The sequence below is a fragment of the Heteronotia binoei genome, chromosome 10, assembly GCF_032191835.1.
Source record: "Heteronotia binoei isolate CCM8104 ecotype False Entrance Well chromosome 10, APGP_CSIRO_Hbin_v1, whole genome shotgun sequence".
NCBI classification, from domain to species: Eukaryota; Metazoa; Chordata; class Lepidosauria; order Squamata; family Gekkonidae; genus Heteronotia; species Heteronotia binoei.
The window spans coordinates 103,625,779-103,647,251 of NC_083232.1; the positions used below are offsets into that span (position 1 = coordinate 103,625,779).

Sequence of the window (21,473 nt, forward strand, 5' to 3'; positions counted from 1 at the left end):
AGAGGAAGGGACCATCATGGAAGACTGGGGGAGGGGTGGGTGGTGTGCTCTCAATCCCTGCACCTAGCCTGCCCGAGGGGCCCTCCTGGTCTTGCAGCCGGTCCTGGAGCTCGGCTGCCTGGGATCAGGGAAGCTCTGAGGTCAACGGCTGGGGGGGGGGAGGAGTGGCAGAATAAATCAGGGGTTTCCTGTTCTTGACAGTGGAATGTCTTGGAATGAAATAGTTGAATACACTTTAAAATGGTGCAGCCAGATTCTCAGAGCAGTTGTGATATCAGGAAGTGCTCAGTAACTAAACAAGGCCTTGCACAGGAGACTGGAGTCTGAAAGAGTCTCAGTCTACATTTTTTACCAATTGCAGTGGATTGCCTCAGTCTGTTCCCTTCCCTGTAAACAAAAAGCTGAAAATAAAACAGTGCATAATATTGTACAGAATCACGTGGATATCTCCAGCAGAGACATCAATGTCTGCTCTGGAATTAACCAGAGCTACAGAACTACTGACATTTATAGTCCAAGCGTCTCAGAGTTCCAGGCTCGAATGCCGCTTGCAAAGTGAATTCCGCCTGCAATTTCAGACACCTGTATGGGCAGCAATCCAGTCTCGATAGTGGGTCACCCGCGTGTAGACTCCTGGCTTGTTGGGTTTGCCACATTCATTCCCCCAGCTGACGATGCCAACAAGGTACCACCTGTCTCTTGAATCGGGAGTCACCAGTGGGCCACCAGAGTCCCCCTAGCAAAGGAATAAAAACATCTTAAGCTCTGCAGGAAGGAAAAGACTGTTCCCCTTAGCAAACACAACATGATACTTAAAGTTGTGTATTCAAGACTTTAAGTGGAGGAAAGCAGCCTTCTGCAATCTGCATTCATCATGCAAATGGGTGAATTTGCACTACAGCAGGTGAGAGTTCAGAGATCTCATAGACATCACCCACACCTGGAAGCGCCTCTTTGCAACCAAAGGGCTGCAACATTTGCTTGGTAAAAAAAAAATGCAAGTCTCAGGAAGAATTCTGTCCACTCTCACATCCGGTACTTATACAGTCGCAGCACACACTGCTTTGAAGATAAGGACAAGAAAAGGAAGGAAGGAAGGAAGGAAGAAAACATCCAGAGACTCATTAACATTTCAAACTGAATGAACTTTTAAAAGAATTCATTAATTCAGAATTCCAGCAGTCGCCTTCATCTGTGGCTACAGAACCAAACAAAATCCAGACTAGACACCTTAAAGACGAAGTGGTGCAAAACCTTCATGGCGGCCACAAGGACCTTGGGTCAGATTTGCACTTGGAGTTTTGTAAGTGAAATTTAATTGGAAGTGTGGTGCGGAGGAAGCACAGCCTCTCCCAACAGTCCCAGGTACCTGCTGCTTGCCCTGCTGCAGAAGCCTCAGTGCCCCATTCACAGCTCTCTGGGGCCATTTCAGGTCAGGAAGATGGCACAAGAGCAGAGTTGTGATCTGAGAAGGGCCCAAACACAACTCCAGGCACACGTCTGATCAAACGTCCTCGTGGCAGCCAGACATCTGCCACATGGACTTTGTAAACTGTGACTCAGCTTGCTCTAACAAATTTTATTCCATCATAAGCATAGAAGTTTCTGATGGAATAAATTATGTTAGCCTTTAAAGGGGGACTGGACTCCTATTGGATAATTAAGAAGCTATTTCCATACTGGCCTGCCAGAATTAAATCCCTTTGTTGATTGTCTTTGTTATACCTCCATCTTTAAAAAGAAAAAAATAGAGGAGATCTTACACACATTGCCCTTCCACAGTTGTGGGAAAGGGTTAACTTTACAGTCTCCATAGCTCACACAGTAACTCTACTATCTGTTACATCACACAGGGAACATTTTTCAGCATGCTCCTCATAGGTTGCCAAATCTCATCTTCTCCACAGTGCAGGGAAATTCTGGGAGGGAAAGGGGCTGTCCCCAATGCAATGACATCACATAGAGTGACGTCATCACACTGGGGATGCAGCACTGCCTGTGCACCTCCTCCACTTCCCCCCATCTAATGGGAGAGGGCTGCCACATCTGGATCCATCGCACTTTTATTACCAACTGCCCAGGATCTGCGCATGTGAGAAAGAAAATATTACATGATCTGCCTGAAGTAGCACCATTGCCATTAATCTGATTGTTTTAATATTGCTTTTGTTTACTGTCTATTTTATGCTGTTAGCCGCCTTGCGTCTATACAGGCTGGGCGGGATATAAATATAATGTAAATAAGTCCCATAAATGAAGAGAACTTTCCCTTTAAATGGTTGGGGGGGAAGCAGGCGCTGCATGCACTTGCCCTACAAGCTGCTAATTTGCCATGAGTGGGGGCCACAGACAATGGGTGGTGGTGGTGGGGCTTCCCCTGTTGGCCACCCAAAAAATTGGGGGATCCCCCACTCCCTTCTGGGGACTGGCATCCCTAGATCCTCACCTGGTCACCCTCTGCTTTCACTCTCCATCGCACCGTCTGCTGTGAGCACAGACCCATCCCTCTGATCCTCGCTGTATTGGAGGCCGTGGAGAATGCAAATGGGGCTCTAGCCCAGGCTAATGATGCTCCCTTGTTGTTCCAAAGGCAGGGTCTTCACCAGCCTTCAGGCACCTGCTTGGCCATACCCCAAGACTTGCATGACCAAGGGCAGGAGGAAACACCCACTAAGTTCCAGCTGCACAAGAGAGCTCTGTTTGCATTCAGGATGGATCCGGAACCCATCTCCTTTGTGGTGCTTCAAGAATGCTTCTCTCTTCCAGCTGACTCAAAGAAACATGGGTCCTGGCATTGCGAAGTGTTTCCCCCGGGGCCAGGCTGCTGGGGTCCCCCCTTTGCTGCCGAGACAGCAGAGCAGGAGAGAGGCTTCCACACGGCAGGTCTTCCCAGTTCTTCTGGCCCAGCCCTCCCGCTGGGGCCACCCACCCCCCTCCTCGGGGCCGCCAAGGCATTTTCAGCATTTTAAAAAATCATATTGCTATATTGATATTAAGTTCAAACAATGTGCGTGTCTCAGGTTCTCTGAATTCCCAGTGATTGTTTTTTTAAAGAAATTCTGTCTCATTGCAGAGATGAGATCTCATATGGCTATTCCTCTGCAACCAAAAGATACAGACAGAGCACAACCTCTTTAAAAAATGAAAGCTCCAAGTTTAGAGAACATGATGTACATATTGCTATATAGAACTTTTGTTGTTGTTGTTAAAAACAATGAGGTAATACCCACCACACCAGAAGCCTGCAGAGGAGGGAATGGGCTGCCGAGATACTCTGCGGTGCCTGCTGATGCCCTCACTGGGCCCCCGGGAGTGTCTCGCCTGCCTCACTGCCTTCTCTGCTGGCCTCTTTGCAAAGGAGTCAGCAAGCAGGACTGCAGAGAGGGTGGCTGGGCAGGCAAGACACTCCCTGGGGCCCTTCCCTGCACTCCCACCTGCTGCCTTCGTTGCCAGCCTCTTTGCAGAGAGGCCAGCCAGAAAGAGATGCCAGTGCCTAGTGCCATTGCAGATGGGCACAAATAAAGCCCTGATGTTATAGCAGTATAAGAATGCTCAAGAGCCAGGTATTTTTAAATAAAAAAGCAAGAAAGCCCTGAACTTTGGGGCAAAACAGGAAAGCCAAGGAAACGTTTGGAGGGGCACAAACACACCATAATGCCTCCTGCCAGCATTGAGCCCAGGGCAAATAACCCATGTGGAACTGGCCCTACAAAGTAGCAGCTGCTGCTTATTTCTGGATTTGGGGGTAAGGGGGGAGAGTTGGGCAACAAGTGCCCCAGTGCCAGGGCAGGCCATGTGCAGTTCCCTTGCGGCTGATTGTCCGGACCCCTGACATTTAGCTCTTTTTTCCCCTTGCTCTCTTCTCCATTCTTCCACTTACTTGGCAAGCATCACTTCCTCCTTCCAGATATCCTGCACATAGCATCCCAGGTGTAATCATGTTATTGTACACTTCTCTTCTGTTGCAAATCTCATTGCCTATGATCTTTACTTTTGTTTCACGAAGTTCATGGACACTGGGACCTGAGTTTAAGATAGCCATGCATTAGAAAGGACAAGCATGTTTTTGTGGGGATTCACACAAGACCAGGCCTCAGATTCAGTGGGAGCTCACAGGAGCACAGCTCCTAAACTTTTCTGAGAGTTTTACCTCCTCCTTCTGAGAATTCCACCTCCTTGTCCATTGAATAGTATGTGCAGCTGCATAACAATCCCTGGATGAGTCTACCACCTATTTTTCTACAAAGTGACCCCTGCACAAGGCACACCCCAGCACACCATCACCTCTCATCCCAGTCACACACAACACCACGGATTTCTCATGAACAGACACATCGCACTAATTCATTCCCACACAAGCCCACCACACTGGTCAGTCACTAATGCTCAGACAGCACTTCTCCTGAATTTGGCAGCAGGGGCTGCCAGTATAAAAGCTCACAGAATAACATCCTGGCAAATTCCTGTTGCTGCATGCTGCCTTGGACTGATCTGGCTCCCCTCTTGGGTCTGGTGGTTATTCTGGCACCTGGATATCTGGTTTAGATTAACAAGCTCAAAGGGGGGGGGAGAGTGAGGAGAGAGGAAAGATCTGTTGTCGCTGCTGTCTTGCATCCCCCAGGTTTGTGCTACACGGGATCATCTCAGTTTAATCTGCAAAGTATGCATTGCCCATTGCAGGCAAAATAGCACTCAGAAGCACTGAGAGGATTGCATGTGGCATACTCTTCCTGTACAAGTGATAGCAGTGCTTGAAATTTTGTGTCTGAAAAGGGTTTAACTCAGCAGATATTGGAGCATTTACCAATCAGCAGAAGGAAACAACCAGTGCAAACAGATTTGCACTGCAGAGCATGCTAGAGGCTCCATTTTGAGCCCCTGACCCTCTGCCCAGCTGCAGTTTCCAGGCCCAGTATTTGGAAATGGTAACCAGTGGCTTGGCCTTGACACCAGGAAAGTGTCCAAACTGCAGGTAGGAACGCTGGCTCAGCGCTTTCTTGCCTCTGGTTTTATCTCTCCATAGCCTACACCCGAGGACAAAGATATGCGTTCTGGAGGCTGGGCCTGGATGCTGAATTATTTCTGAGGGTTGGGTGGAATCCACTAGGGTTAGTGGCTTGGTGCCACCCTTACCTAGGGTTGCCAAGTCCAATTCAAGAAATATCTGGGGACTTTGGGGACGGAGCCAGGAGACTTTGGGAGTGGAGCCAGGAGACATTGGGGGTGGAGCCAGGAGCAAGGGTGTGACAAGCATAATTGAACTCCAAGGGAGTTCTAGCCATCACATTTAAAGGGACAGCACACCTTTTAAAATGCCTTTCTTCCATAGGAAATAATGAAGGATAGGGGCACCATCTTTTGGGGCTCATAGAATTGGACCCCCTGGTCCAATCGTTTTGAAACTTGGGGGGTATTTTGGAGAGAGGCTCTATATGCTATACTAAAAATTTGGTGCCTCTACCTCAAAACATAGCTCCCCCAGAGCCCCCAATACCCGCGGATCAATTCTCTATTATTCCCTATGGGAATCGTTCCCCACAGGGAATAATAGAGTGCCCAATAGACATTTCCCTCCCCCCCACACACTATTTCTAAAGCGGGGGGAGGGCCTCCAAACCAGGGAATCCCCTGCCCCCTCCCTCCCTCTCTCACATAAATACTTACTGGGTCTTGTTCCTGCAGAACTTTACTTGATCTGAAAACGAAAGCAAAACAAAGGGAGGGGCCGTTCTCCGAAGCCCTTCCTGTTTCCTGCTCAGCCTTAAAGGCACATATTTTAAAAACGGACCTGCAGGAGCTCTAAAACTACATGGTGACTGTGGGGGGCGGGGCTTCCCCCGATGGCCAGCTGCCTGGGGGCAGAGAGAAGCCTGTAAAAACAGGGGATCCCTCGCTGGGACCTGGGGATTAGGAAGCCTACCCTTACCTCCCCAGAAGAGCGCCCCAAGATGGGAACACAGGAAGCTGCCCTCGACTGGATCAGGCCCCTGGTCCATCAAAGTCAGTATTGTCTACTTAGAAGGAAGAATCTCTCCAAGGCCTCAGGCGTGAAAGGTCTTTCACATCGCTTACTGCCTGGCCTTTTCCAACTGGAGATGCTGCCGGGGATTGAACCTGGGACCTCCTGCATCCAAAGCAGATTCTCTACCGCTGAGCACAACGCCCCAAAGGCAGCTAAAACAGTGTTCAGTGGCAGAGGGGTGCTTTCTGCTGATCGACCTGAGGAACGGGCTGGTTGGAGATCATGTCGTTGCTATGGCACCGGAGGCATCAGCAGCATCACCAGGACATTCTTTGAGCAAGTTAACAAGCTTGTGGAGAAGGACAGTCCAGAAGGCAGCACAGCAGCCCACCTGAATCTAACTTATATGAACATTATTAAATTTAGATTTGAAAGGAAAGGAAATACTGCATATATTTCAATTTCCCCCAAAATTTCTGAGTTTAAAAATAAAACTGAAAAATATCCCCCCCCCTCATGCCTTCAACATTTCCAGAAGTTTCAGATCCGCTTCTCCAGCCATGGCAAGGGGGAAAGAAAGGCATGCTGTCTGTGTGGTTAACAAGGGGGGAGGGAACCTGACTCAGGTTTGGGCCATCCTGTCCACCATCCCTCGAGCGGGCCAGTTTTGAAGGCCTGTGGACAAAGCACACCATGGAACTGTTCCTATGACTTGGCATAAAGCATCTTTTTCTCACCGTCATCCCTCAGAGCTCCCCACCCCGTGACAAAGCACGTGGTGTTGTCTGGGAAGACTTGTCCAGCCTCCGGAAGGCAGACACGGTGCACATCAGATGTGAACTGCACAGGGGGCGAGATCTGTGCCACGGCAATGTCATATTCGTGGCTCAAGACGTTATTTGCATAGTGTTCATGGACAATGATCTGACGAATACTCCTCTTCATTTTGGGGGGCTTCAACAGGGCCCCAAAGCTAGTTGTCCAGCTATTGACATCCGTGAACCTGAAAGGCATTGGAAAGCGTAGAGCATATCATGATAATGAAGAACAATTAACATGTTTGTAGCTTTCTCTTTTCATCTCATCCCTTCTTGCGGGGGAACTATACGTTGCTCTGGCAAATGTGTCTGCCAGTCAGGAAATACCCTGGGCTGTGGTGTCAAGGGGCCCTGCCATCAATATTCTTGGTCTCTGTGTTTGCTGTAACTGTTCTGAGAACGTTTGGGGGAGTTCGGTTCTGCTGTAATTTGCTCGCTTTGCTTTGGCCTGTAATGCATAAAGTGATCATTCTACCCTGGCAGAGGTGCTTGTGTCTGGACTTCTAGCTGGCCATTGGAGATTTGACTGTTTGCGCAGATGTTAGAAAACAGTCTTTGGCAGCAGCTGTCCCCACAGCACAAGGATCTTCAAGGGTGTGACTGAAGGTCTCCTGATTTTCTGTTGCCATTAAAGGTCTGTGAATGTGCATGAGAGAGTGAAGGTCAGCTGTGGTATTATTTATTTTATTTATTTATTTGATTTGATTTATATCCCGCCCTACCCCACCGAAGCGGGCTCAGGGCGGCTCACAGCCGGTAGCTGTGGTAGCCATTTTGCGGCTGGCTTCACCTCCTTCAGCAGCCATTTTGTGGCTGTGCCCCCCACCCCCTGACAGAATCCCAGAGGTGCTCGCAGGCTCAAAAAGGCTGGGGATCCCTGCTCTACATGGACACCAATCTCCCTATCAGAATCTGTTCTAAAAAAAAACCCTCCTTCAAGATTTCCTACATGTGGGGTGAGGGACAGCACAGGCTTGCACAGATCCAGTGCAATTCCTTTTCAGAGGCAGGAGAGCTCAACTGCACGGATGCCGACAGTACTCCTCACCCTCTGAAGCAATGAGCTGCAGTCACAAGCCAGCTGTGATCGATCAGGGATGCCCCACAGCGATGGACGCCGTTCAGCTGCAGGCTGGCATGCCATGGCCACTCCCCTTCCTCCGCAATGTTTCCACCATAAATCCTTTCTACAGATTTGTCAACTCGTGTCCCGCAGCCTGTTGAAATGGAATTGAAGAAGAACCAGAAGAGACTGGATTTATATCCCACTTTCACTACCCAGAGGAGTCTCAGAGCGGCTCCTTCCCCTTCCCCTCCCCTGTGAGGTAGTGGGCCTGAGAGAGCTCTGACAGAAACTGCTCTTGAGAGGAACAGCTCTGCGAGAACTTGTGACTGACTCAAGATCACATCAGCAGGTGCATGTGGAGTAGGGTTGCCGGGTCCTACCTGGATCCAGGCGGGGAGACTCTTCTAGCATGTGCAAAGTGGGCAAGGTGCAATGGCATCACCCATGTTGGCAGAATGGCATCACCCATGTTATTATGCCGGGGGGGGCAGTACTCACTTAGGAAAAAACTCTATGGTAATCATAGAGAGTTCCCCCCCCCCACAAGTGATAGAGTGTCCCCCAGCAACGTGCCTGGAGCAATAATGTCACTTCCAGGTGATGTCATTGCACTGGACACATTGCGGCATGCCAGTGGTCTTCGGGGCAGGTCTCCCCCCAGCAACCAGTTGCGATTGGGGTTCCAGGGAGAGAGAAAATCCTTCTGAAAGTCTTTGTTGCAAAAACCACACAGAGAGTGTGCAAATCAGGAGATGACACAGCTTGATGCAAACCATCACTGGACACCAGGAGCCAGCTCTGACTAAAATCCAGTTAAATCTTCCCATTGTTATTCTGCAATTAGTTAATACATAAACTGCAATAATGAATAAGTGCTTCCTCTATAACAATGCAACTGGCAGTGCAGGTGTTGGTGCTGGATTGGCAGCCAGATAAGGGACAGGATGTGCCTTGAAGCACCACTGGGTCCCACATCTGGCCCAGCTGCTGCTGGTTTCCCGCCTCAGAGCAGTGTTGGGAACAGCTGGTGGTCAAAGGAGAAGCCACGTTTAAGCCTTTGTTTGCCTGCCACTCCCCCCCCCCCAGCTGCCCCTTCCTCTGCCCGCCACTTCTCCCTCATCCAGGACTCCAAACCCAGACAACACAACAAATGTGTTCCCTCTAAGCTGGGTTAGTTTTTTAGCCTCCGGCTCACACATTTTCATCTTAGCTAAGGAAGGATTGCCCCAGAGCAAACTAATTTATTCAGTTGCCAAACTGCTCACTCACAACTTTAATGCCAGTAGTTCAGGAAGTAGAATTTTTGCTCACAAGACTCCACAGCTTAGAGGGAATCTTAGACACCAGAACTGTGAAGATTCTTAGGCTGTCCGACAACGGCATCTGGATCGGGGTGGCTCGGCAGTGCTGATGTTGTTAGACCTGTCGGCTGCGTTCGACACGGTCGACCATCGGCTACTGACGGGCCGCCTCGCTGACGCGGGGATTCAGGGGTTGGCCTTACAATGGCTTTCCTCTTTCCTGGAAGGCCAGGGACAAAGGGTCGCAACTGGGGGGGAGCTATCCCGGAGGCGCACACTCGATTGTGGGGTGCCCCAAGGGGCGGTTCTCTCCCCGATGTTATTTAACATCTACATGCGGCCTCTTGCCCAGATTGCCCGAAGGTATGGGCTGGGGTGTCACCAGTACGCTGATGACACCCAGCTCTATCTACTGATGGACGACCGGCCGGTCTGTGCCCCGGAAAATCTTGACCGGGCATTACGGGCCGTGGCTGAGTGGCTCAGACTGAGTGGGCTGAAGCTAAATCCTACGAAGATAGAGGTCCTTTGCTTGGGTCGCCGCGGCCCGGGGGGGGGATCCCCCTGCCAGCTTTTGATGGTGCGCCGCTGATGGCGGCAGACAGGGTCAGGAGCTTGGGGGTGCTGTTGGAGCCTTCCTTAAAGATGGAGGCTCAGATAGCAGCTGCTGCCAAGTCCGCATTTTTTCATCTTAGGCGGGCAAGGCAGCTGGCCCCCTTCCTGGAGCGCGACGACCTAGCCACAGTGATAAATATAAATCTTAAATCTTAGATAAATAAATCCATGCTACGGTCACCTCGAGGTTGGACTACTGCAATGCCCTCTACATGGTGCTGCCCCTGTCCCGGACTCGGAAACTGCAGCTGGTGCAGAATGCCGCGGCCCGGCTGTTATTGGGTCTCCCAAAGTGGGGACACATTCGACCGGGTCTTCAGACTCTGCACTGGCTTCCAGTGATATACCGAGTCCGGTACAAGGTGCTGGTTATTACCTTTAAAGCCCTATATGGCCTGGGACCTGCCTACCTGAAGGACCGTCTCTCCCCGCATGTTCCCCAGAGAGCACTGAGGTCAGGAACACAAAATCTCCTCACTATCCCCGGGCCAAAAGAAGCCCGCTTGAAATCCACCAGAGAAAGGGCTTTCTCCGTTATGGCCCCCACAAGGTGGAATCAGCTGCCGGAGGAGGTGAGGGCCCTGCGGGACCTGGTTCAGTTCCGCAGGGCCTGTAAGACGACCCTCTTCCGGCTAGCTTACACCTAGCTAGGATGAAAACTTGATGTAACTTGGCCAGCCATCTGTTTATATGTAATTGAAATGTTATTGGTTTTTAAGGTTTTAATTGCTTAAATATTTAATTGTTTTTATATTTAAAATTGTTTAATTTTCATGTTTGATCAGTTTTGGAAGCCGCCCTGAGCCACTTGTGGGAAGGGCGGGATATAAATCTCGAATGAATGAATGAATGAATAAGCAAGCCCCCAACACTGATTCGCATTTGTTGACTAGATGTATCCTTAGCCTGGGACTGCATAAACCTGTCCCCAAGTTACAGTGAACTCATGTATAATCCATGTACAGTGTGCTCTTGATTGTTCTTTGTATGTTTGCTGCGTAGTTCCCAAGCTGCAGTCAGGCACGTGATGCCGACTCCACATTGATCCAGCCCCTGGTAAGTGTGCATTGGCTCCTCCTTTCAAACAAATGTAGAGATATGCACATAGAATCCTAGAGTTGGAAGGGACCTCCAGGGTCATCAAGTCCAACCCCCTGCACAATGCAGGAAACACACAAATATCTACCCCAAATTCACAGGATCTTCATCACTGTCAGATGGCCATCTAGCCTCTGCTCAAAAACCTCCAAGGAACATACCAGGCAGAATGCATGCGCATTCACTGTAACATGTGGGCACAAGTAGTGTGTGATTTTATTGTTGGTTTTTGCTAATAACAGGTCACACTAGCGTTAGGTAGTGTGCTGTCTTTGACCTCATAAGCTCAGAGGATTAGTAAAGGAGAGCTCCCTGCTAAGGTTCCCAGGCCAGCTCATGAACCTTTGGGTATGGAGGTGGTCCGTCCCAGTGGCATCACATTAGCCCAGGAAGCTGCCTTGTCCTGAATCAGGCCCTCCGCCCATCAAGGTCAGTCTTGTCCACTCAGCCTGGCAGCAGCTCTCTGGGGTCTCAGGCCGGGGCCTTTTCACATCCCCTCCTGCCTTTAACTGGAGCTGCTGCTGGGGATTGAGCCTGGGAGGGGCCTGCTGCATGCCAAGCAGAGGCTCTGCCACTGAGCCTCCACCATTAGTGACCCTTGGCAAGCAGCCCACGCACCAAAGGGCACACACTAGAGAAGACAGCCCACCAGCTGGGAACTCTGGCAAGAGGAAATGCTGAAAGAGCAGTTTGCACAAACAAGTCATGTTATATTCCGGCTGCTGGCCACTGCCAGTCATAAGCAGAAAGCCAGTCTTCGATGTGCTATTTAGATGTGTCCAAGGAAATTCACTGACTGGCATAATTGCACAGCTCTCTCACACAAGACTGATTTCTCACAGATGCCCCCCCCCCCCACATCTGCTGCTGCCTTCAATTTTTAGAGGAACATGATAAAAATACAGTTTGAAATTCTGGAGTTGAGATTTGCTACTTGGAGTCTCTGTGGGGCTTGGTATCTGCCCATGAACCCAGGTAATCTTGTGACCACTTATTGTGGCTGCAGCGAAAGCAGGCAATGCGTTCCATCCAAGGCTGGTCATTGAAAAGAATGATCTGTCTGCAAAGGGACAAAGAGAGAATGACCTGCAAGCAGTTCTCTACTTTACAATGGAAGTTGTCAGCCCAACCGTGACCACAGTGGGTCACTGCTTCTGGCTTGCTCTTGCAAATGCTATTAGTTTATTACCCAGCCTGGCTGCAATTACCTGGCTCTTGTGCAGGTACAAACTTTTGCCCGGGAGCACTGAGGTGAGCCAATCAGGAGTCTGCATCAGATACACTCAAGGGAGTTCAGACAAGGTAAATGTCTGTGGCAGGAGGTCTAAAGTTGAGCAACAGATGTGGGAAGAGCATTTTGCGGTCACCTGTCTTCCCACAATGGTGACAGGTATCCTGCCATAGGTCTCCAGGCAGAAACACCCAGCAGGTGCCTCAGAACCTTTTTTTCCAGTGAGGGGAAACTCAGGTCAAAAGTTGGACTTCCGCACAAGTCTTGCAAGGACCTCCCGCTCCCACCCGGTCCCTCTTCCAAGATAGAAACCCCCCCCCCCCCGTTGGCTACCTTTCCCCCTCAACAGGAAAAGCAGTGTGCTTTGCACACAGGACACATGCGGGAGGATGGACACGATCCCCAGGCACAGGCAAAGAAGGTCTGCTGGTGCTGCTGAGTTGCTCTCTAGTGTGAAGGAATGCCCTCAGCAGCCCGTGGTGCCCTGCACCCTGCTTGGACCAGCGCCCTCGGACATCTCCAGAGCAGGAGCTGGGTCAAGCACAGATGGGGATGGTGGAAAGTGACCCTGTCAGGTTTCCAAGCAAGAGATGTTATGCGGTGACCCTGTTCCCTTCCAAGCATTAAGCAGGGCCAGGGCTTTGGGGGTAGAAAAAGCCCAGCAGGAACTCCTTTGCATATTAGGCCACACCCCTGGTGTCACCATTGTTTCAAATGGGATTTTTTGTAGAAAAAGCCCAGCAGAAACTCATTTGCATATTAGGCCACACCCCCGGCCCCAAGCCAGCCAGAACTGCATTCCTGCTCAAAAAGAAAGCCCTGAGCAGGGCCAGCCCTCCTGAGCCTCTGAGATCTGATGAGACCGGACTCTCCTACAGAGAAGCCGCCAAAAACAAGCTGCCAGCACCCCTCACTCCTGGAGAGGCCTCTCAGCACTGGGATCTCCTTCCACCTGGCCCTTCAGAGGCAGTGGCTCTTCAGAACCTGCACAGCGGGTCAGTTCTCCTCCATGCCTTCCTTTTTAAAAATGGAAAGAAACCCGCCCTAAACCGGCTTGTCAAAGAACAAGAACTGAAATAAACCACGGGAAAGGACTTGACAGCAGATGAGCCCTTTAGTGTGACAGCCAGCATTTCAGTCCTAGCAGGCTGGGGTGTATTTATAAAAGTCTGCCGTGCCGCTTATGGTCAGAAGCAGGGTGGATTCTGTTGTGAATCTGTCCCAGAACACAAGGAAAGCAAAGATGGCTGACAGGGTGCAGAATCCAGCTCTTGGAGAGTGAAGCCACATATCTGCAGCGACCTTAAAAAGCAGCTCTGAGGCCACAGTGCGAGGAAGGGCAGGGGTTAACTCCCAACCCCCAACCATTTCCTTGACAGAAATCCCCTTCTCCAGCCATGGCAAGGAGGAAAGAAAGGCACGATGCAGCCTCCCCTGAGTTGGCTTTTTAATATCGCAGAAAGCGTCAAGAGCCCCCAGCCCTCCACCAGACCCTCTTGCCCAGCAGTGCAGGGCTGTCTCTCTGCCCATGCCACAGAGGCAAGAGGTGCTGCAGTGCTGCTGGCACTCTGCGTGGCCAACCCTGGTCTTTCCCTCCATGCATGGGCAGATTCAAGGTAAAATTTGGGACAGTATTTGTGTGTGTGAGGAAGACAGACAGACAGACAGACTCCTCAATATTAAATATGTCCTGGGGCTCTGGTGTTCTTTTTTTGATGTTGCCAGAGACTAAAATGAAACATCTTGGGAGATGCTGGGAAAACGGCCTCCGTGCCCTGAGCTCTGCCCCTGCCCACTTGGTAACCAACAGGAACCCCACCTGATTAAAAGGCGGCATCTCCTCACCCCCACCTCTCAAAGCAGGAACCATAAAGGGTGAGGAAACAACCATGACAGATACATTTCCTCCCACACAAAACCGGACTGCAAAGAATCACAGGAGCTCAGAAAGAACAAGCACATGGGTAAAATCATCCCAGGTGAAGACACAGAGAAAGAACATGGTTGCGCTTACCTGCAACTGTTGCTCATCCACATCTTCTGTGCAGACAAATGCTGGGACTGCACTTGCGCAGGTCAGCTACAGAGAAGTCTTTACAAGCTAAAAGAACTCCAAAGGGGGGGGAATGGATCCCTTGCCCTCCCAGAGCCAGTGCATGCCTGTGTTTTCTGTGCACATCGTGTGCTCCAGCAGGGCCAGGCACCTCCTTCCATCAGTTCCTGTTGAGCCGCTTCTAAAGATTTCTCCGTGGCCAGCCCGTAACAGTGCTGACTGTCCCACTGTGGGGCTGCACAGTAAGATGGAAGATGTGCTTCGGGGCAACTCCTCACGTAAATGTTTTCAGAAAAGAGGAAAACACTTTAAGGGAAGTGGTGAAAAGGTGTAAGAATTTTTTTAAAAATATATTGTGCAATACTGGAGGAACTGGTAGCTGCTATAGTGGACCTCTGGTGCATGCTGGGAAATGTGATCCTGCAGTCTCCATAGAAACAAGGGCTGAGGTCACAGCTGTCTGAGGGGAAGGGCAGATGGTGCTTTTTTAATTTGGAAGAAATTTAAATCCTCAATATGTTTTAACATTTCTGTGAATCTGGCGTTTCCTCAATTTTGCAGAAAGATCTGCTTAGCATCAGTGTGGCCCCAATTCATGGATTTAGATATCCACAGATGAGGGCCAAATGGCATGTTTGCTTGTTTGTTTATTTCCTTTGATCTGTATCCTGCCCTCCCCACAAGGCAGGCAGAGTGGCTTACAGGTCACACAATCTTGACGAGAATCAGTGATAAAAATTTCAAATCCAAACATTTAAAATTCAATTCCAAGCTAAAAATCAGAGTAAAAGTTACCCACAATTTGTTGTTGTTCAGTTGCACAGTCAAGTCCGACTCTTTGCGACCCCATGGACAAAGTCACACCAGGCCCTCCTGTCTTCCACCATCCTCTGAAGTCTGCTCAAATTTGTGTTTGCTAAATCAGTAACACTGTCCAGCCATCTCCTCTTTTGCCGTCCCCTTTTTGCCTTCTGCCTTTCCCAGCATCAGGATCTTCTCCAGGGAGTGCTCCCTTCTTATTGAGTGGCCAAAGTACCCACAATAATAGCACACAAATAGGAGCCTTCTGAGCAGAGTCATGGATATTAAGCTGCCAGTCACAAGGCTGAGCAGATGGCATTGGAGGTCAAAAGATGGGGATTTGGGCATCTGCTGCCTCAACTAAAAGCCCAGCAGAACAGCTCCATTTCACAGGCAATAGATCCCACAGGCCCCTGATCCTAGCTGGGAGCTTGTTCCACCAGGCTGGGGCCAGGGCCAGAAAAGCCCTAGCTGAGGCTAGTCAGATGTCCTTCAGGCCAGGGATAAGCAGAAGGTGTTGATCGATTGAGAGTAAGGCTTTGTGGAGTACATCTGTGAAGATCGAATTGTTCTAAACAACTGGGCTGGGAGAGAGCTAGCAGACACAATGGAGGTCGAGTAGAATGCTTCCTTCACTGCCATCTCATAGGCTTTCATAAGCATTCTATAAGATGTTCTTGAAGCTTCGTTGTGAGCACACCACCACACTCTTCGTTGTCTCAGCTCTCGCTTCATCTGTATATTACAGAGCTAGTTTGGTACGAGGGTGGAGAGTACACCAGGGAGTGATTTCGTCAATGGCAGCAGAGAGTCAGTTATTCCAGCTCTCCACAAGCTCATCTAACAAATCACCAGGGGGCATCCGGTCCCTCAGAGCTTCCTGGAACCTTCTAGGGTCCATTAGACTCTACAGGTGAGCATAAGTCCTCTCACCACCTCAAGAAAGGGGGTTTAGGCTACTCAGACAGGCCTCAAGGGAGAAGTGTTCTGCCCATGGTACTGCCTTAGCAGGCCCAGATCCATCCTAATCCCCATGGCAAAAATAAGGCCCAGTGTGTGGCCCATTTGATGTGTGGGAGTTGATACAAACTGAGGATGTCACTAGGTCCTTGGTCTCTGTAAATATTTCCCTTCCAATGAAATAATAGTCAATCAGAATCAAAGACAGGGATTTAGCAGAGGGAAAGTCAGTCAAATGGAGACAGGGGTAACTCCTCAAATGTCTAAGGAGGGATATGTACCCCTGAAATCTGCTACAGGGCAACAGGGCTGAAGAATTCCTGTGCTTAAGAAGTGCCCCTTCTAGCAGAACAGAACCCATTTTCAGTACTCACAGCTGTAGATGAGATTTCCACCACGCTCCGCAGGAATCTCTGAAAAAGAAGAGAGAAGAGGCCGTCACTTCAAAACAGTCATCTCCATGTCTCTGAGGCTGGGGACAGATGGCCAGTTTCATGTACTCCGGAGGTGCCCCAAATCGGGCCACCCCAGAATGGAGCAGACTAATCCCGGCCAGCCCCTCCCGCTTGAGGCACCCGTATCTTGTGCAGGGGGTGCGTTGGCCTCATCAAACAGCTGCTGCGCACCATCCCTTTAGCGCAGTTTGGGTTTCTTTTTCACCTTACATTTTGATTAGTCATGTGCTCATGCACTCTTTGGCAGTGATTTTATTTTATTTTTTAAAGAATGTCAGTGAGCTCCTAGAATGGATTGGTGGGTTCACACCGCCAGTCCACCTTGCTTGTGCACTCCCACATTCAAATGCCCAGAAAGATGGAAGGAGTGCGGCAGAAGAATTTGCTACCACTTCCCCAGCTACCCTGGGCTTTTTTGGGTGGCCTCCTGCCCCTGCTTAGCTTCCAGAGTCTCATGGGATTGGATTAACTTGGGCCATCCAGGTCAGGACAATATCACAAATAAAAAGGTAAAGGTCAAGGTAGTCCCCTGTGCAAGCATCAGTCGTTTCCGACTCTGGGGTGACATCGCATCACAACATTTTCATGGCAGACTTTTTAATGGGGTGGTTGGCCATTGCCTTCCCCAGTAATCTCCACTTTACCCCCAGAAAGCTGGGTACTCGTTTTACCGACCTCGGAAGGATGGAAGGCTGAGCCAACCTGGAGCCGGCTACCTGAACCCAGCTTCCGCTGGGATCGAACTCAGGTCGTGAGCAGAGCTTAGGAGTGCAGAACTGCAGTTAACCACTCTGCACCACAGAGCTCCTTATATTACAAATAACCTCTCTGTAAAGCTCATTTCATTCCAAGGATTAGCTACATGTGCGTACGTCTTCCCTACTGCTGAGGCTCAAGATAGAAGAACTTGGAATTATTGTTCTGATTCAGACTGAATGAGTTTTCCAGTTTACACATCACTGACAGATCTGGAACAGATGTGCTGGACATTTCTTTCCTTCCCATGTTACTTTTTCTGAGCAGGGACTGGTCAAACAAGTTTTACTGCCATTTGCTGTTTAGTGTTTGTAGAAGCCGCAGATATCCCAAAGCTAAATCCATTTCATCCTCTTTAGTCAGACCAACCCAAAAGACCCAAAATAGGAAGCATCCAAGACCAGGACAGAAGCCCAACATAGAATCATAGAGTTGGAAGGGACCTCCAGGGTCATCTAGTCCAACCCCCTGCACAATGCGGGAAACTCACAAACACCTCCCCCTAAGTTCACAGGATCTTCATTGCTGTCAGATGACCATCTAGCCTCTGTTTAAAAACCTCCAAGGAAGGAGAGCCCACCACCTCCCAAGGAAGCCTGTTCCACTGAGGAATCGCTCTAACGGTCAGGGAGTTCTGATTTAATTTCAACCCATTGGTTCTGGTCCTAACTTCCGGGGCCACAGAAAACAATTCCACACCATCCTCTATATGAGAGCCCTTCAAGTACTTGAAGATGGTGATCCTATCACCTCTCAGCTGCCTCCTCTCCAGGCTAAACATGTCCAGCTCCTTCAACCTTTCCTCATAGGTCTCCAGACCCCTTTCTATCTTCATCGCCCTCCTCTGCACCTGTTCCAGCTTGTCTAGATCATTCTTGAAATGTCGTCTATATATCCAGCAAAACGAAGAGAGGAACCAGATGGGTTGCTGCAGATCCCAGGAGATTGAATGGGTGGGGTCATGATCAAAATGAGCAACCAAACAGTTTAATGATCTCCTTGGATCTCAGAAACTAAGCAGGGTCAACTCTGGCAAAGATTTGGATGGGAGACCCCTTTGGAACACCTGAGCTGTGAGGCAGGGGCAGGCTTTATTCAGCCACCTCTCTGAATATCCTCCGGGTCCCCAGCAGGGATCAGTCACAGGGCCGGATTAACGATAGGCACTGGCCTATGGGCCCCCATGCTTTTAGGGGCCTCAGGCCAGCTCTCCACCATTTCCCCCCTGAGAGCCTGCATGCACAGCCAGCAACTGAGCCGCTCTTTGCCCGACTTGCCTGGTGAGGCTGCTGCTGGCACCATCACCAAGTTTGCCTCTCTCTGCCTCTCCCCCGCAGCTTAGTCAAAGGAGCTTTGGAGAAGGGGCCTGCAGGCTGCAGCGGGGGCCACAGGTGGTGGGGCAGGTGCTCCAACTCTGAGATAATTTGCAAGGGGGCCTCCAAGATTTTGACTGCCTGGGGGCCTCCACAAGGTTTAATCCGGCACTGGTCAGTCAGCATGACCTCCAGGTGCACACACACACACACACACACACGCATTAAAAATGCAACAACAACAAAAATCACATTTTCCTGGCAGAAAAGCTGCATGGGCCACAAGAATGCTAAGAGGCAAGAAGGAGCGAGCAGGAAATGAATTTACACATCCTGCCTTTTGAGGTATGACGCAGAGAAATAAAACATCATGCAGTCACCTGTGACACCTACCTGAAAGCCTGTAAGATGCCAGGTCAATACTCAAGGCGCCCGTTGGTGCCCTCAGCCTTCTCAGCAGAGCATTGTTAACACTCTCCCAACGCACCTTCTGGCTGTCCAAAGCAAGGAACTGAATGACCAGCACCACGTCTGCCAGCACAGCCCCCTCATCTGGGCTGCAAAAGAGAACACACCAAAGAGGATGCTAGCACCTTCTTCCCCTAAGTAGCACCCCTCTTCTCCTGAGTGCAAACCCCGTGAAGTGCCCTGAGGGCTCTGCTCAAGCCCAAACCCCGTTCCTTTCAAGGAAAGCTTGATGTCCTCTGAGCCAGATCCAGTTGGGGGAATCCATTACATACCTGAGCCTCACAACATAGGAATGAGTCATTCTTTTTTTAAAACGATGACCTTGAAATGCCTGGTTGATCTGTGGAAAGGAAAGGAATGATGGACACTCAATTAGATGCATCACACCCAGGACTTTTTTTGTAGCGGGAACTCCTTTGCATATTAGGCCACACCCCCTGATGCAGCCAACCCTGAAGGAGCTGACAGTAGGCCCTGTACGAAGAGCCCTGCAAGCTCTTGGAGGATTGGCTACATCACGGGTGTGTGGCCTAAGATGCAAAGGAGCTCCTGCTACAAAGAAAAAAGGCCCTGATCACATCAAATAAACACCAAACTCTTCCGGCCAGGATTTAGTGTTGTCAACTCTAGGTTGGGCAATTCCTAGAGTTTTGGTGCCTGGGAAAGGCGGGGCTTGTGAAGGGAGAGTCCTCAGCAGGATAAAACGCCGTGGAGGCCAGCCTTTTTCTTCCGGGGTATATAGGAGAACACTCCGTGAGAGCTTTAACTAATATATATTGAAAACAGTATTTTAAACAATATTTTAAATCACAATATTTCCACATTCATTTGAAATTATTTCACAGTCCATTTTACAATATACAATGTTTTTCTTCGTCTGTAGGACTTCCTGCAGTCCCATGCACCAATGCAGGTGTAGCTGCAGTTCTTAGACTGGTGTGGCTGCAGCTGGACTGCTGCTTCCATCCACTTCCAGAGAATCCTCCTTCAGGCAGCTCACAAAGGGATACGGTTTCAATTTGGCTTTGCTCTGCTTATCTCCAGGGATCAATCACAGCTCAACATTTCTTTTTGTCCTTAGCTTCTTTCGAAAGCCCTAAGGACAAAAAGAAATGTGGAGCTGTGCTTTATTCCTGGAGGTAAGCAGAGCAGAGCCAAATTGTCAAATCTACGGCCCACAGGCCACAACCGGCCAGACCAGGGCTTTAATCAGGCCCATGGCTCTCTGCTCCCCCCTTCCCCCTCCCCTGCCTGTCCTCACCCTTTGGAGCTCAAGCTGGAGCTGCTGCTGAGGGCAGGGAGCAGAGGTCGGGGCTCCCAAACCTCCCGGCTTGTCATTGCAGGCTTCTCCTCCAGCTCAAAGCTCCTCTGGGCTTCGTTGAAATACAATGCAGCACCAAAAAAGCTGCAAAGAAAAAGTGGAATGGATTTTTATTCTCAGAGTACTCTATCTGGGCCCAGAGACCTTAATGGAAAATCCATTCCTCATTTTCTTCACAACTCTTTTTGTGCTGCAATGTATTTCAATGGAGCTCCTGCAAATCAAGGTGCATTCTTTGCCTCTATTATTTCCAATGAGCCTTCAAGCCTCTCCCAACTCAAACCAAAACTGGAGATCCTGGAGTGTGGTATAATCCTTGTATATATGTAATGCAACAGTCTGCTCGCCCCCTGATATCTGTGTAATTTAGTTTGGTCCTATTGGGTAGAGCTCAGTTTTCTATGTCAGCTATAATTGTTAGTCCCAAACTTGTCTCCTTGCAAATAAAACACTGATGTTTTGAGCCAGCTTGTCTCTGCTGGTTGGACCTGGGAACAAGTGCCTGGGTGAATAATTTAACCTGGGAACCCACAGCCAAAGGGAGACATTACATGGAGAGTCACTGCCACTCTTGAGTAGACTGTGTAGAGAAAGAAGCTTGAAATGCCCAGCCATTTCATGTTTTCCTAGACTCTGAGCATTTTATATTTTTTAGTTTGTATTTTTAGTTTCTGCTGTGATCCTTGTGCTTTTTCTTGATGCTTTATTTTTAAAATAAGTCCAAGAGTCCCAAAAGGATCCAGAAGATCCATTTGCATAATTTAACATGAATCTAACATAAATAGGACTTTGTGGAGCCAGGACATTCATGTCATAAAATATAATTCCAGGTAGGGTGATATGAGCTTTATAAAAGACACAAATAAGCACAATTAAAGATATTATTTTTAACTTAAAATAGAAACATGCTTAAAACAGTAACATTCTTGCAATATTTTGTTTAAGAGTCTTTGATACCTGACACCTCCCAAACCTTCCCCCCCCCCCCAAAAAAAAACCCCTGCCTGCCTAAAATGGAAAGGTGGGGAAATAGTGGGATTTGGCACTGCAATATCTTGTTGAATGTCTTTCATTGTACACTTGTGTATACTCATTGAGGGGTTTGATATTTCTATTATCTCTATATAGTAATGTTTGTTTTGATATTATCACTAAAAATGTTGTAATATATTTTAAGTGTTTATAGTAATTTGGTATGTCCTTGAAGCCTTCTGGGGGTGGCTAGAGATCAACCGTGATCAGTTCTCCTCCCAGG

General features: G+C 49.3%; 1 protein-coding gene across 1 annotated transcript in view; it reads right to left on the minus strand.

Annotated features, from left to right (window-relative positions):
- Positions 1-336: 336 nt before the first annotated feature.
- Positions 337-21,473, minus strand: part of LOC132578398 (transmembrane protease serine 11A-like) — a 29,755-nt gene continuing 8,618 nt past the window's right edge. Inside the window, exons 3-9 of the mRNA XM_060248370.1 lie at positions 19,170-19,237; positions 18,823-18,986; positions 16,280-16,318; positions 7,829-7,997; positions 6,700-6,965; positions 3,881-4,023; positions 337-736 (exon numbers count right to left, since the gene is read on the minus strand). Of these exons, the coding sequence (XP_060104353.1) occupies positions 575-736; positions 3,881-4,023; positions 6,700-6,965; positions 7,829-7,997; positions 16,280-16,318; positions 18,823-18,986; positions 19,170-19,237 (1,011 nt within the window). The 3' untranslated portion in view covers positions 337-574. The remainder of the gene's footprint in view (positions 737-3,880; positions 4,024-6,699; positions 6,966-7,828; positions 7,998-16,279; positions 16,319-18,822; positions 18,987-19,169; positions 19,238-21,473) is intronic.